Genomic DNA, 15,497 nt, shown 5'->3' with positions numbered 1-15,497 from the left:
GGAACAGTTTTCTATGTAGTGAAAGTCCAGGTCCTATTTTGGTCATGTGACGTTTCTTATATCAAACTCAATTTTAAGTGGGTAAGCTTGGGGTAAGAAGCCTTGAGAGTCACTGGCATAAAAGAGAACAGCATCTAAAACCACAGGACTGGTGCAGATTCCCGGCCCAGGCAAAATGGCTGGAGGAAAAGGGCAAGTACACGAGGAGCATCTAGAAAAGGAAACTGAGAACAGGACCTGTGTGCCAGGAAGGAAAGCATGGCAGTTCTCAACAGGGAGGCAGTCCCCAAGTAAGTAAGACGTTGATGAAGTAGAGATGACACTGTGATTTAACTGTATGAAATGATTTGCTACTGAAAAGAGTTTCTCAGCAAATGAGGGTTGGGGACAGAAACACAAGAAGGTTGAGAGGCAATGAACGCTGAAGATAGAAAATACAGACAATTCTCAGATATAAAGGAGAAAGCATACAAATTAGACCATAGTTAGCAAGTCACAGTGATGGAGAGGGTAGGGATATCATAGCTAGAGACAGCAAAATTCCCAAGAAGCCAAAAGGGAAGCAGGATTTGAGCCCCAGGACAATTTTGTTTTACATAGGAGGGAGGAGCCAGCTTCCATGGGAAAACAAACACAAGGGTTGATCTGAGGACTGGAAAGAGAGAGGATGCATGTTCCGGCTTTCTCAGTTGGAACTTACCCTTTAAATATAAAGTGAAGTCACCAGCAGAAAGTGAAGAAGGGGATAATATGTAGACGTGAGAAAAGGAAAGCAAAGCAGTTATTCTGGAAAGCAAAAACCAAGTTTATTAGGAGTACTTAGCAGGACTAATTAATTTTGTTTCATTTCTATTTGAGGTCTGGGGTTTGAATGCAATGGAAGACCAATTCACACAGGTGTGCGTTTTTCAGCTGTTATGCTGCTCAGGGTAGGCAGGAAATAGACAGTTTTACCCAGAGTTGGGGTTTTGCCAAAGAGAAAAGGGGAAGTGGTCACAAATGGTCATAAGGAAATGAGCACTTAAATGGCAATGATGACAATGAAAAAGTGACACAGCATCAAACAGGTTTCAGGAAGCAGAAAGAGCTTAGCAAAAATGGGATCAGAGAGTAAACACATCTGGTCAAGAAACCAGGGGTGGCACATGGGTTTCTAACATTTGTCTGGGGCCATATTATCTGATATGCCCAAATTCTCTCTTAATCTCATGTGTCACATGTGGTTAATGTGTATTCTATGCTTACAACTCCCAACTCTCTCTCTGACCTCAGTAAGAGACAGAGTTTAGGCTTCTAAGATAAACCTGGGGTCAACTCCCAGTATCCCACATTTTAACCTCAAGTAAACCTTTTGGTTATTGTAGGCTTAGTTTTTATCTCTGAAAATTATGGCTAAACCTAATACCCTTTCATTTATGTGTTAATTTAAGTTAAATAATATATGCTAGCAAATTCACATAACTCCCCTGCACTTACACGGGGACAACACACACACACACACACACACACACACACACACACACACACACACACACACCCCAGTATTGCATACCCAAGGGACCAAATACATAAAAAGGAGTTAAAGATGCCAGAAACATGGGAAGAAAAACACGTAGGGAAACTACAGACAGTGAGTAGAGCCAGCCCACCTGCATAACTATCTGGACTGTCCCCAGCAGTCTATGGGGAAAGAGCTTCCCAATAGCTAGGGTTATCAAATTCCATAGTGTGTCCAGGATGCCAGGTGTGGAGTACCAGGCTCTAATGTTTGCTTTGTTGTGTTTTAGTCTTACCTAATTCTTTCTGTATTCCTATTCCTCCCTTTTAGAAAAGAAATGTTTACCCTATACTATTCCACTTTGCAATTATGTAACTTGGTTTTCAGTTCGTCTCTCCAGTGTTTCACAACTATATGTTTGCCTTAAGTCTCATGAGACTTCAAACAATAACAGAATAGTTAAAATTTTGGGACTCTTGGGGATGGGCTGAAGCCACTTCATAGTTTGAGATGGCCATGTGACTGTGGAGGCCAGGGATACAATGCTACAGTTTGGATCCTGTACATCCCCCAAAGGTCCACGTGTTGAAAGCTTTATCCTCAGCCTGTGGCCTACAGGGAGATAGCAGAACCCTAAGGAAGTTGTTTGTGGTGTGTCCCTGAAGGCTACTAGGACCCAATCTTTCTGCTTCTACTCTTTGCTTCCTAGCTTCCAAGAACAGATTCTCTCACCATGAACTCCTGTTATAATATTCTATGTTTCCTGTAAAAAAAAAATGTGAACTAAAATAAATATTTCCTGTGTATGATATATTTCACAGTGCAGGAAAGGTTTCTCACACTTTTACATGGCTACATCTTTGTTAATAGTATGCTCTTTTTTTTCCCTTTAATGCTTTTTTTCTACTTTGTGCCTTGCTTAGAAAATTGGTTATATTCCACTTTCCCCATTAGAACTAGTCTCAGTGGGGGAAGGGTAGTGTCCTGCTCTTTGTATCTCCTTACTTCACTTGGTAGATTGCTTTGAAGATGGTGGGATTTAATAAAAGTAAATTTTGACGCAGAAAATAAAAAAGTGAGATGATGTTGCCCAAACTGTCTTCTGAAGCAAAAGATTATGGTCAAGTAGTAAGGAAAACATTTTACCTCTCCATTCAGTGTACCAAAATGATAAAGAAGAACAACTACAGGCAGACTACTTTGCTCTGGCTGCTTCGGGCCATCAACAAAGCCCCACAGCAGAATCATTTGTACTGTTGGAACATCCTATCACTGTCACTGTGCTGGGTTTTTAGAAGCTGACTAATCCATTTCTCTGGACAGACTATGTGTCAGATGATGATTTCCAGAGGGCAGTATAACTTTAGCTTAAGATTCTCCAGCTAAGATGGTGGACTAGAAACTGCCTACATGGGACATGTTAAGAAGGAAAATTAGTGCCAGAATGGATTCTATTCCAAAAACAAAAAAGAACTTCAGAAATGTACATGTGATGATATAATGGCACAGAGCACTAAGAAAAGAATGGGCAATGCATAGAAAAGAAGCAAGGCAAACTTAATACAGCTTCACCCATAGGGATCCCCAGCAAGCAGACAGGAAGCAGAAGTCTTATCTGAAAGGTAAGCTAGAGCCCCTGGAGGAAAGAGACAGCCAGCTACCCTGTAAAGCTAAGTGTGGTTGGCAGATCCACTGTACTTCATAGTTCATCAATTGGGCAGGTCCTCCCATCTTCCCCAAACTCTTCAGATTATATACTCTTCTCTGGGGCAGCAATGTTCAACCTGAGAGGTATCTCCCAAATGCAATGGGAGTAAGGAAGCAACCATAACACTCTATAGGCAAAGGATTTGTACTTCCCAAGCCCCTTAAGTACTCATCTTACTGTGGAAGGATGTGGATGTCTTATGTGTTTGGCTGGAGCATCAAAGCTTTCTGAATCTACAGAAGCAAACAGGTGGCCAGGCTCAGAAGTATTAAACTTGCAATTCAGTTGGAAGAAACTGCTATACAACAAAAGGGAATAACTGGTCAAGAAGATGTAACCATTTCAAGTATATATGTACTAAGTGTCATTGAAGATACTTCAGTTAAACTACATCATCAATCAAACAGAATTAATAAATATCTAGAGAATATTCCATCCAATAGAAACAGAATACACATTCTTCTCCACAGTTCATGTCACCAATTGCTAAAATAGATGACATTCTAGGTCACAGAGCAAATCTTAAACATGAAAGAACAGAAATAATTTTTTGGATCTCGTCAGGAAACAGTGAACTAAAACTAGACATCAAAGACAAGAGAAGCTACAGAAACTACTCAAATACTTAAAGATTGAACAATACATTCCTGATGACCAGTGGGTCACTGAAGAATCAAAAATTATTAAAAATTAAAATAATTCTAGAAGAAATAAAAATTAAAAACACAACTTCCTAGAACTTTTGTGATACTAAGGCATGAAATTTACATCCACCAAACCTGCATAATCTGTAAGAAATGTATAAATTTATAGACACACAACCTACTAATAGTATTAATTTTATTAAATAAGATGTTATAAACAACTTAAACAGATCCCTATCAAATAACCAGGCTGAAGCAGTAATCAAAAGCTTTTCATGAAGTAAAAAGCCCAGAACCAATGTCAGGCTCTGCCAAACCTTTGACAAAGAGCTAACAACAATACTCCTCAAACTATAAATGGCAATGCTCCTTAAATTGTAGAAGACCAATACTCCTCAAAGTGTAAAACAGCAATACTCCTCAAATTACACAAGATAAGATGAAAAGGAGCATCACCAAACTCATTCTACGAAGCTAATATTCCCACGATAATCAAACCAGATAGATACACAGAAAAAAGAAAGACAGATGGTAGGACAATTTCACTAGTGAACACAAACAGAAAACTTTTTGTAAATCTTACTTAAGACCACAGTAAGGGAATTGGAGCAATGACTCAGTGGTTAAGAGCACTCACTATTCTTACAGAAGACCCAGGTTTGGGTCACAGCAGCTATATCAGTGTTTCTTAACCTGTGGGTTGTGACCCCATTGGGGTCACATACCAGATATTCTTCATATCAGATATTTACATTATAATTCATAACAGCAAAATTACAGTTATGAAGTAGAAAAGAAATAATTTTATAGTGGGGGGGGGTCACCACAACGTGAAGAACTGACTGTACTAAAGGATGGATTAGGAAGGTTGGGAACCACTGCTCTACATGATGGATCACAGCTGTCTGTATCTCCAGTTCTAGGGAACCAGACCTCTGTAGGCACAAAGTACACACACACTGCGTATACAAGTAAAACATTCATACACATAAAATTTAGAAAAAAATTTAAGGGGTTGGGGATTTAGCTCAGTGGTAGAGCACTTGCCTAGCAAGTGCAAGGCCCTGGGTTCGGTCCTCCGCTCTGGAAAAAACAAAAACAAAAACAAAAACAAAAACAAAAAAAATTTAAAGAATGCATGAAGATCATACATCATGACCAAGTTGATTTCAGCCTAGGGAGGCAAAGCTGGATCAATATATACAATAAATATCAGAAATCAAGTTAAGGACATAAATCACATGATCACATCAGCAGACAGAAAAAAAAAATCCTTGACAAAGTTCACTATCCCTTCACAATAAAAGTCATAAACAGCTGGGTGGTGGTGGCGCATGCTTTTAATCCCAGCACATGGGAATCAGAGCTAGGAGGATCTCTGTGAGTTTGAGGCCAGCCTGGTCTACAGAGCGAGATCCAGGACAGGCACCAAAACTACACAGAGAAACCCTGTCTCAAAAAACAAAAACAAAACAAACAAAAAAGTCACAAACAAATTTGGAATAAAACGAACATATTTCAAGATCATAAGCCTACATCTAACAAACTTATAGGCAATATGTGAAGGTGACAAAAACATACACTGGTGCTGGGAAAACTGGATATCTACATGTAGACGAATCATACTAGACCCATCACTCTACCCTTGCATGCGGCAACAATTCGAAGTGAATCAAAGACCTGAAAATTTGAAAAAGGTAGAGAAAAACGTAAGAAATATATTTAAAATTACGTAGGCACAAAGAAAGACTTTCTGAAAAGATCTATAGCACAGGAAATAATCCAAAGAACTGACAAATAGAAATAAGAAACCTCTAGAACAGCAAAGGCAACCATCACCAGCTGTACATCAGACAGGCTGCTATACATCAGAGAGGCATTAATATCCAGCATACGTAAAGAATTGGAAAAACTAAACACCAAAATCCAAATCATCCAATCAGCGAATGGGCTAATGAACTGACATTGACAGTTCCTAAATAAAAATGGCCAACATATATTTGAAAGTGTTCTACATCCTAAGCCACCAAGGAAATGAAAATTAAAATGGCTCTGAGAATCCATCTTTTATCAAATTGGCATTCACTAAGAGAACAAATGCAGCAAATGTGCTAGAGCGATAACTCTCACACTGCTGGTGCAAGTGTAAACTGGAGGAGACACTAGAGAAGTCCCTGCGCAGGTTCTTCAAAAACTAACATTAGAACTACTTATGATACAGATATACCATTTCTGAGTACATATGGAAGGATTCTAAGTCAATATGCTACACAGTACTTGAACATCCATATTTATTGCTGGAATGTTCACAATAGTTAAGATATGGAACCAATTTAGATGTCCATCAACAGATGAATGGATAAGTAAGATACATACACAAAAATGAAGTCATATCTTGCAAGAAAATGGATGGAACTGGACAGCAAAAGAAGCAAGTCTCAAATATCAAATGTGTTTGTTCATATGTATAATCTAGATTTAATTTTATGTCTGTCTAGGTCATGAAAATAGAAAAGGAATCCTGAAAAGTGGGGGAAAGGTCTTAATAGGGAAGGGAGGTTATATAATAACATGTGGCACAAAAGCGGGAGGGATTATTTGGGAAGAAAAGATTCAACAGGAAAATGGAGAAATATAAATATTGTACTTCGGATGCTGTGGTGGTGGTTTGAGAGAGAAATGTCTCCCCTAGGCTCATGTAATTGGAGACCTGGTCCCTGGTTACTGGCGTTGTGTTTAGGGAGGTTATGGAATTTTTAAGAAGTAGAAGAAATACATTATTGGAGGCTGGTTCTGAGAGTTTATAATTGCTTCCTGTCTGTTGATGAGTATGGGATCTCTCAGCTTCCTGATCAGGCCACCTGCTGTCATACCACTTCTGCCATTATGGCCTCTCCCTCTGGAACTATAAGCCCAAATAAACTGTTCCTTCCACAGGTCATTTGTGATCACAGTGTTTTTTTTAGCAGAGCAACAAAAAGTAATACAGAAGTTGGTACCTGGAGACACAGGGTACTGCTGTGAAGAACCTGACTTTTTTTTTTTTTTTTTTGAAAAAATGTATAAGACTGGAACTCTGGACTTTTAGGAAAGTAGTAGAATGCTATAAGCAGAGATTAAAGGGCCTTCCTAATGTGAGCCTGGAAGACATTAGAGTAATGTGGACTGCAGAAGGCTGGCTCAAGAGAGTTCAGAGAACAAGGTCACTGTTAGTAGCTGGGCTAAGAGCATTCCTGTGATATTTTGGCAGACTTATAGCTGTCTTCTTCCCATGCCCTAAGAACTTGCCCAAGCCTAAATTAAAAAGAAATTTCCCTGGCAGAGGAAATTTCAAGATAGCATAATACTGAGTCTGTGGTACTGTTATTACTAATAATTCATATAATTCTACAATGAAAAGAAACAAGCTTTGTCTTCTTGTGAGACTCCTAACAGTGGGAGAAAGGGCTGTCTCTGACTTGTTTGCTAGCTTTTAGAACCCTATCCCTCATACTGGGGTTGCCTTATCCATCTTTAATATGAGGAGAGGTGTCTAGTTTTATTGCAACTTGATATGCCACGTTTGGTTGATAACCATGGGAGGTCTACCCTTTTCTGAATAGGAACAGAGGAGTAGATGGGGCTGGAGACTGGGAAGAAAGGAGGGAGGGGAAACTGTAGTCAGGATGTAACAAAAAATAATAATAGTAATAAAAATTCATTAAAAAAAGAAAAGGAAGAAGTGGAGCAGAAAGAAATTCTAAAAATAATACAGTTTGGAGAGAAAAAGTTACAGCCAAAGCTTGTGTTGAAAGTAAGGCTGCAACTGTTAAAGAGACTAACATTAAGGGGAGGCCTTAAAACAATGGGCAAAGAGCTCTAATGGCAGGATTCTATGAGGCCAAGCTTCCAACATATAAAGGGAGAAAGCATAAGGGGTAATTTGCTCATAGAAAACAACTGCTTCAACATACAAAAGTTGTTGCTAATGTCATCAAGAGGGTAAAGGCTCCATCCAAAGATGGCAGCCAAACTTGGTGATGTCCTCTGTGTGTGCCTTTGGAGGCACAAAGGATATAAGAGTGAGGGAGTCATGAATTCTTCCTCTATGGTTTCTGAGCCACTGAGGCCAGGCAACACATAGTAGGGAAGTTGAGAGGGCTAGATGCCCTGAGAGCCCATTGTGGGTGAAGACTCCAAGATATCTGAGATGTCCAAGCCATGTCTGCCAAGGAGAACTGCATAAAGGGAGTGAGTGGTACACCAAGAGAAAGATTTATGTTATAGGCAGCAAAGCCCTTTTGATACTAAACTCTCAGACACTGGACACAGAGTTACAAGATTTTTGTGCCCTGGGTTTGGGGCTAGTATTTTCTCACTATGCCTCATTCCTCCCTTCTTGGATGGGAATTTATGGCTGTACCATCATATACTGAAAAAATGCAATTTTAAAATATCATATGGGAGGGTAACAGTTAAGAGATTGATGAGTCTTAGAAGAGACTTTAGACTTTTTAACATTGTTGAGATAGCAAAGGACCATGAGGACTTTAAAAGTTGTAGTAAATGTGACTGTGTTATGACAGGGCAATGAGCCTACTGGGAGCAGGGAGTGGAATGTGGTGGTATGAATAAGAAATGTCCCCCACAAACTTGGGTATTTGAATATTTGGACCCAGAATGATGGCACTACTTGGGAGGAACCTGTAAGTAAGGCCTTGCTGGAGGAAATACATCATCAGCTGAGGGCTTTGAGAATTTATAGCTTAACCTCACTTCCAGCTCACCATATCTCCCTGTTTTCTGCTCCAGCTGCCTACTGCCGTACCTTCCCCACCATTATGGACTCACCCTCTGGTACCATAAGTGAAAATAAACTCTTTCTTCCATTAGTCACTTTTGTCCCTGGTGTTTTTATCACAGCAACAAAAAGTAACTAATACAAAAACTACTTTAAAATCAATTCTTTTATTTGACTGTACTCAAAGTAGTAAAATACAGAGAATTTAGTACTCCTTCAGTTCTTGTCAACCCATGTTCCTCTCTACCCAGATCCCACTACACAAAACACCCAAAGAGGCATAGGCTTAGAAGTTCTACATATAGAAATGATCATAATTTGCCCATGTCATTAGTCTTCACAATCAATTTTCTCTAAGATGAGATCTCTAGCAATTAAAAAATAAAAAGGCTGGATCATAATGGCAAAGGTTAAGTAGCACATGAAATTCCTAACTCTTCAGTGGCACGCATGTTGAAGGAGGAAGCATCGTAAGATAATGTTTCCACGATGGTGAAGGACAGGAAGAGAAGAGAGAGTAAAGTGTAATACTGTGCTCTGTACACTGAATGGACAGGAAGGTGAAGGGGAAGTCTCTGGTGCAAAGATTAACTTTACAATCCATCTCCTTCCTTCCTTTTTTTTCCCCCCTTTTTTTTGATACAGAGTTTCTCTGTGCAGCCCTGGCTGTCCTTGCTCTGTAGACCAGGCTGGCACTGAACTCAGGGATCCACCGTCTCTGCTTCCAAGTTACAAATTAAAGGCATGTGCCACCATACTCAGCTTGTTTTCTATTATGGCATTTCACCTCTTGTATGACCAAATCCTTTTCTTAAAACAGCACATGTATTTGGGAAGACTCGAGTTTGAAGTTCTTCACTAATAGCCCTACTATGTCGGGCTCACTGACCAAGAATTATATATTGGTTCAGGTAGGGGCTTCTCATTTGGGGCACTATCAATATTTTCCTAAACTGAAGCATTTTTATGTTGTATATCATAGGAAATTTAGCTAGCAGTGGCTCTGGAATCCAGCAATCATATGCCATTGGCTTATCCCTGGGAGCAATCAAAAGAAACTACATATTCACAAATGTTCCTGGGGATCAAAAAATCTATCTCCACTCCACTGAGGACCACACAAATCCTTCCAACAAGTTAATGGGGTTGATAAAATTAAATACATTTTCAACTGTGGAAACTGAGACATAAGGAAACAACAAAGCCTGACAAAGCCCAAATTGTACTCAATTAAAAAATTACACACACACACACACACACACACACACACACACACACACACACACACAGTCTTTCCTCCCTGAAGCAAGGTTAAGAAACAATAGAAGTTAAACAAAACAAAAAAAAAGTATGTTTGAAAGAGGCAAAAGGTGGAACTAATGGAATCTATGGGTATGAAGAAAATATAGTTCAGATTTACCAGTTGGCCAGCTCGAAAACCACCTTTGTGGAAGCCATCCTTCAGCTTGCCAGGGATCAAGCAAGCCATTCTTTCTCACGGAACATGTGCGATTTTATTGGCCTTTTACTCTGACTCTGTCTAGGGTTGGCAGTTGCTTCCAACCCTAACTTGCTTTTATTTACTGAATCGGCAAATCTAAGCTGAACCTTCAACACTTAAAGGCAGGCCATCTTATTGGCTGGCACTCACTTCTTTTTTCCCTGTTAAGCCCGGGGCTGTAAATTGCAGCCTACATTCTCGGGCACACTACATACAAAAAGCAATCAGGGTGGAAAAGAATGCGTGTTTCAGTTCTTCGCCGTTCTTGAACCACGCGGTAAAGGCACGCTTTTCAAAAGAACCGAATCGGAGGCACAAACGGAAATGAAAGGGGAACACGAATGCATGAGAACGTTCAAAACTCCGTTTCTAATACCAGACTACTTTCTCCACGTAGTTTCACAAGCCCCTGAGCACCTCTGGCCTCTCGTGACCGATCCCAATCTCGGAGTTAGGACCACGCTTCTCATTCTACACAGCACAGAGAGGGGAGTGGGGGCAGGCACCATCATTTACTTGTCAAAATCCGAACACATGGCGAAAGCCACCCTCGGGACGAGGATAAGAAAAGGGAAGGGCTTTAAAAATGGACCGTGGCCCCCAGAACAATCACACCGGGTGCAGGGGAGGCTGGGGAACTCGGGCGGGGCTCCCGGGAAGCCTGCTTTTGAAAGCGCTGCGGCTCGCCGCACGGGCTGCAGAGGAGGACGGAGGCTGCGGCGGCGCGGACGCTCTAACCCGCTCTCTGCAGGCCGGCTGAGGCCGCCGCAGGCCGCCCGGCCCCGGGCCCCGGCTCGCTCCGGAGGGCGCCAGAGGAGCCCAGCGATCCGCGTCGGCCCCGCGCCCCCCAGGACCGGCCTCCCGCCGCCGCCGAGGAGCTCCCAGGTCAGCCGACCCTCGCATCCCGGCGGGCGCCTCACGCCCCGTCCCCGCCCAGCACCCGGCCTCGCTGGGCTCCCGCGGGCACTGGGTCCTCCGCCCCGTCTCCTAGCCGTACCCATTACCTTCCCCAAGCAAATGTGGCACGTGATGGGCAGAGTGAGGGACAATGTAACGTTCTGCACGGTCTGAGCCATGGCAGCGTTCAGAATCCCGCCAACACGGAAGTCCCGCCGACAGCAGCTCCTCGCCACGCTGGGAACGCGCGAGGCCGGCTACGGCGGCCTGGCAGGGCCACGGCGAGCCCGGCGGGCGAGGGGACGGAAACGCGCTTCTGAGGCGCGCGGTCGCCCCATCTTTTTTTTTTTTTTTCCTTTCGTTATTAAATAATAACTATTATTAATAACGGTCCCTGGGCCAGGAGCTAAAAAGTTGCTGGGGATGGGGAGGAAGATGGTTTACTAGAGGGTTCGAGGCTCTTGAAAATTTATGGAAAGTGTAGTAAATTCGTGCAAGGAAGGAGAGAGCTATGGTGTTTCAATCCCCACGTCTTTCTCCAAAGAGTTGAATGGGGGTGGGAAGTTAAGCCACACGTCTAGAGAAAATGGAGCCCTCAAAACATAACGAGAAAAAAAGTTACCTATTCATTTAATAGTTTCAAAACAACTGTTCCCTCTCAGTTCCTTCCCTTCAGTGTGCTTCCAGAAGGCATGATAATTGACTTAAAAGCAATGGTTTTCTTCATCCAGAATTATCCAGAAGTACCTGGGTAAATTCAATCTCAGTTCTCCTTGAAGACAAACTTTCACTAGCCCTTCTGTGCTTCCCCCATCAGGGGGAGGATTCTAGCCAGGCTCTGATTCACCCTACGTGAGGAAACTGCACAGTGCAAGGCATACACTTGCACAATGCATTGTAACGACTTCATTTTAGGCACAAGTAGGATGTGAGATGGACCACTTGTGTTGTTGAACTTCAGGAGATAATTTGTGAGGTTACAAATTAGCATTTCCAACAATGACCAAGAAAAGACTCTAAATGCTCCCAAGTGAATCTTGTAAAATTTAGGATTTTACAGCAACTTGGTGTAAATGAGAAAGAGCTAATGTGAGAAATGACGCAAACATACGCCGTGTGTGAGATGGGAAATTTAGAATCAAGCTAAATGCCTTTTGCTGATCTCTTTGTAAAAGAGACTCATGGAGAAGACATCCCTGCCTTGGACAACTTCCTAGGTCATGGCCTCAGGCAGCTTATTAAACATCTGTCCCTTAGTGCCTCTCTCTCTCTCTCTCTCTCTCTCTCTCTCTCTCTCTCTCTCTCTCTCTCTCTCTCTCTCTCTCTCTCTCTCTGTGTGTGTGTGTGTGTGTGTGTGTGTTGTGTGACATGAAGGTGGAGGCCAATCATCATGGCTCTAAAATAACCAGGCAAAAACTCAACTGGAGAAGTTGGCAACTGGCCTGGAGAACCCCAAGTCCAATTCACACTGGCTCACTGGTGGCAGTGAGAATATCCCAAACAGTTCACTATCTGTTTCCTAAGAGTTAGAGGCTATGGCCACCTTGGAATGAGAGAACTGGACGAAACAGCCATACTGACTCCCTGTGTAATGGACACTTCTTTAGAATGCCTAGCAGGAGAATAGTCTGCTTCTTAAACCTTGTGGCTCTTTGAAAGCAAAGTCATATTTATTCCAGGTCCAGAATTCACAAGCCTAGAGTGTATCTTTCACATTCTCAACTGAAGCCCAGGATTAGAATGAGGAAGTCCCATGGTGTTTCAGGGCCTCCTTCTACAGCCCCTGAGTGGGACAGAGGAGTGGAGATGACCTGCCAGTGAGATTACTGCAGCAAGGGACAGATATGTAGAAGACACTTCCATTCCAAAAGAGCTCTACCTCTTACCCGCAAATGCACGTCTGATAAATCATTTAGATCAGTGGTTCTCAACCTTTCTAACGCTGCAACCCATTAATACCTCATGTTATGGTGTCCCCCAACCATAAAGATTTGTTGCCACTTCATAACTGTAATTTTGCTACTGTTATGAATCGTAATGTAAATATCTGTGTTTTCTGATGGTCTTAGGTGACCTCTGTGAAGGGGTCATTCGATCTCAAAGGGGTCAAGACCCACAAGTTGAAAACCACTGATTTTGATGATTCATGTCAATACCTAGTTTCAAAGATAAATTTTACAAATAAAGCCTGGTTTAATTAAAATAATAAGATCTAGCTATTTCCAACATCTCTTCCTACTTTTTCTATTATTGACACAGCTTTCCAATGCTCTCTCCATATAGCTATATCTGTACTGGTTTAATTCTATTATAGTGGATTTTGTGTTTATTACCTTAACAAATTATGGGAGGTGGTTGTTTGTTATTTTTTCCTTTGTTTTGTTTGGTTTAGAGAGCATCTCACTATGTAGCCTTGACTGACCTGATATTCACTTTGTACACCAGACTAGCCTGAAACACGTAGAGACCCCCTGCCTCCACCTCCTAAGTACTAAGACTAAAGGCACACAAAACCATGTCCAGTCTCAAACAATGTTTCTTGAGTTTAAGGTCAACATTTAATTTTTCAAGTGTATGGTACTAAGTGATTATTCTGCAAATAATAATGTATCTTTTACCTATTAACTGCCTTTTTATAAGTCCAAACCATTTTATTTTAAATAATGTCTTCTGGAGCACTTGTAAAAAGAAATCTCTCCCTATATATATTTTCAGAACTATGAAAATATTAAGGTTCATTTTAAGAAAATTAAACTTTTTAAAATGCACAATATAGTAAGTAAAAGTTCATCTACATTTTCAATACACCTCTCTGTCACTCTTAACACTCTAGGACATATCCTCACAAACATTTTAATGTGTATATTACTGTATGAATAAAGACAGATTCCCTAATGCTGTAACAGGCCTGCTTGGTTCAGGTAATGCTTTGTACTTAGCATACACATATACACATTTATGCACACATCCACATCCACATAATACCCCTATATCACTATGACGAGGACTCTCTAGATCTAGGGCAAGAACTCTCTTCTCTCTACTCTGTAAAGAGCATCTCCTATTTTGGACAAATCATGCTCTAAATAGATATTGTTGGCACAGATTGCTAAAAGATGCTGCCATTACTCTAAAAGGACAAGATTCCATGGCTCACTGAATACTTATGTTCATTTTCACCTTTCTTCTTTATTTTTAATTGAAATAGATTTTTGTTCAATATATCTTTTTTAAAAAAATGTTTATTTGTATGTGCTCAAGTGTGTGTGTGTAGGTCGGAAAGCAATTTTCAGAAATCTTTTTCTATCTTTCCTTCTACCACGTGGGTTTTGGGGATTGAACAAAGAATCATCAGGCATTGATGACAAGCACCTTTGCTACTGAACCATCTCACTGACCCTACACAATATATTCTTAGTGACCTTACAAGGGACCCTGTGAACTGAGGAGTTCAGTTACAAATGGTACTTGGAATAGGTAAATTAAGGTCCCTGGTTCCTTAGAATTATAAGGCTGTAGTAGCCGAAAGGCTCTTCGAGGTCCTTATAAAGGCCTAGTCTTTCACAGATGAAGAAACTGAGGCTTGGATATGGTAACACAGCAGATAACGGTAGAATCAGTGCTAACTTCTAGCTCACACTTGAGGACTCTCTGAGGTTGTTGGCCCAATGCCTTGGTGCAAGTGCAAGATGTATTATTATTAATAAGTAGTTCACTAATAAAAAGTCAGTCATAATTGAATTTCTTTGCAAAGAAAACCATCAAATAGCCCTGGAACACCTTTTACCCCTTGTTTAAATCAGACTCATTTTAATGATAAATAATTTAAAAGCAAGTTTAAAAAAAATAAAATCTTAAGTGCTATTAAAAATTGATTTGGAATGCATTATTCTCTCATTGACCCAGTTTAGATTGTTTTTTTAAAAAAATTTTTTTGGTTAAAGCTAATAAATTTGAGTAGATGTTTCAGATAGATGGTTTGTAATCATTGGACCATCAGTCAATTAATCACAACTTCATAAATATTGATTCCAGATTAAATTTAGTTTCCATTCCTAAAAGACCTTTTTTTTGTTTTAAATTTAAATGCCCCACCTGGATTGTGCTTAAAACTAAGAAAACTCATAAAAATTATATTAAAAATTAATCAGAGGTACTGGCCCAGTTGCATGGGCATTCTATGAGGTAACATCCTATCAAAGGCTGGGTATTATGAGCTAAAATATCCCAAGATGAAGGCCAGACAAAATGTTTCTTACTGCACCTGAGGAACTGGGGTTTTCTTCTGCAATATCTTTGTGTTTTACTTATGAATGCATTGATATATGTGGTCCCCTTTCATTGTACAACTTCATTCATGCCTTTGTCATTCAGTGTGTGTTGATTAGAAGTATGAAGGAAAGCTCATTCAGATAAAATTCTCTCATAGAGCTTACATTCTGTTGCAAAAGTTATCCGAATTGGCTTGA

General features: G+C 40.7%; 2 protein-coding genes across 4 annotated transcripts in view; one reads left to right on the top strand and one right to left on the bottom strand.

The window, feature by feature from the left end:
* Positions 1-11,287, bottom strand: part of Obi1 (ORC ubiquitin ligase 1) — a 48,833-nt gene extending 37,546 nt beyond the window's left edge. The window contains exons 1-2 of one of the 2 annotated variants that reach the window (XM_052732527.1): positions 11,136-11,245; positions 701-786 (exon numbers count right to left, since the gene is read on the bottom strand). Coding sequence is in view for 1 of the 2 variants with exons in the window: in XM_052732526.1 (XP_052588486.1) it covers positions 11,136-11,207 (72 nt within the window). In the remaining variant the exon portion in view is untranslated. Of the gene's footprint in view, positions 1-700; positions 787-11,135 lie in introns of both variants that reach the window. The other variant, XM_052732526.1, reaches the window with a different exon arrangement.
* The window catches only part of LOC128107070 (uncharacterized), a 32,587-nt gene continuing 27,051 nt past the window's right edge, over positions 9,962-15,497 (top strand). For both annotated transcript variants that reach the window (XM_052732529.1, XM_052732528.1), the window contains exon 1: positions 9,962-11,016. In XM_052732529.1, the coding sequence (XP_052588489.1) occupies positions 10,456-11,016 (561 nt within the window). In that variant the 5' untranslated portion in view covers positions 9,962-10,455. The remainder of the gene's footprint in view (positions 11,017-15,497) is intronic.

This window comes from Peromyscus californicus, unplaced genomic scaffold (genome assembly GCF_007827085.1).
Source record: "Peromyscus californicus insignis strain IS unplaced genomic scaffold, ASM782708v3 Scaffold_12__1_contigs__length_115047231, whole genome shotgun sequence".
Lineage (NCBI taxonomy): Eukaryota > Metazoa > Chordata > Mammalia > Rodentia > Cricetidae > Peromyscus > Peromyscus californicus.
The sequence above is the reverse complement of the archived record's forward strand: the minus strand, read 5'-3'. Positions and strand labels throughout refer to the sequence as shown.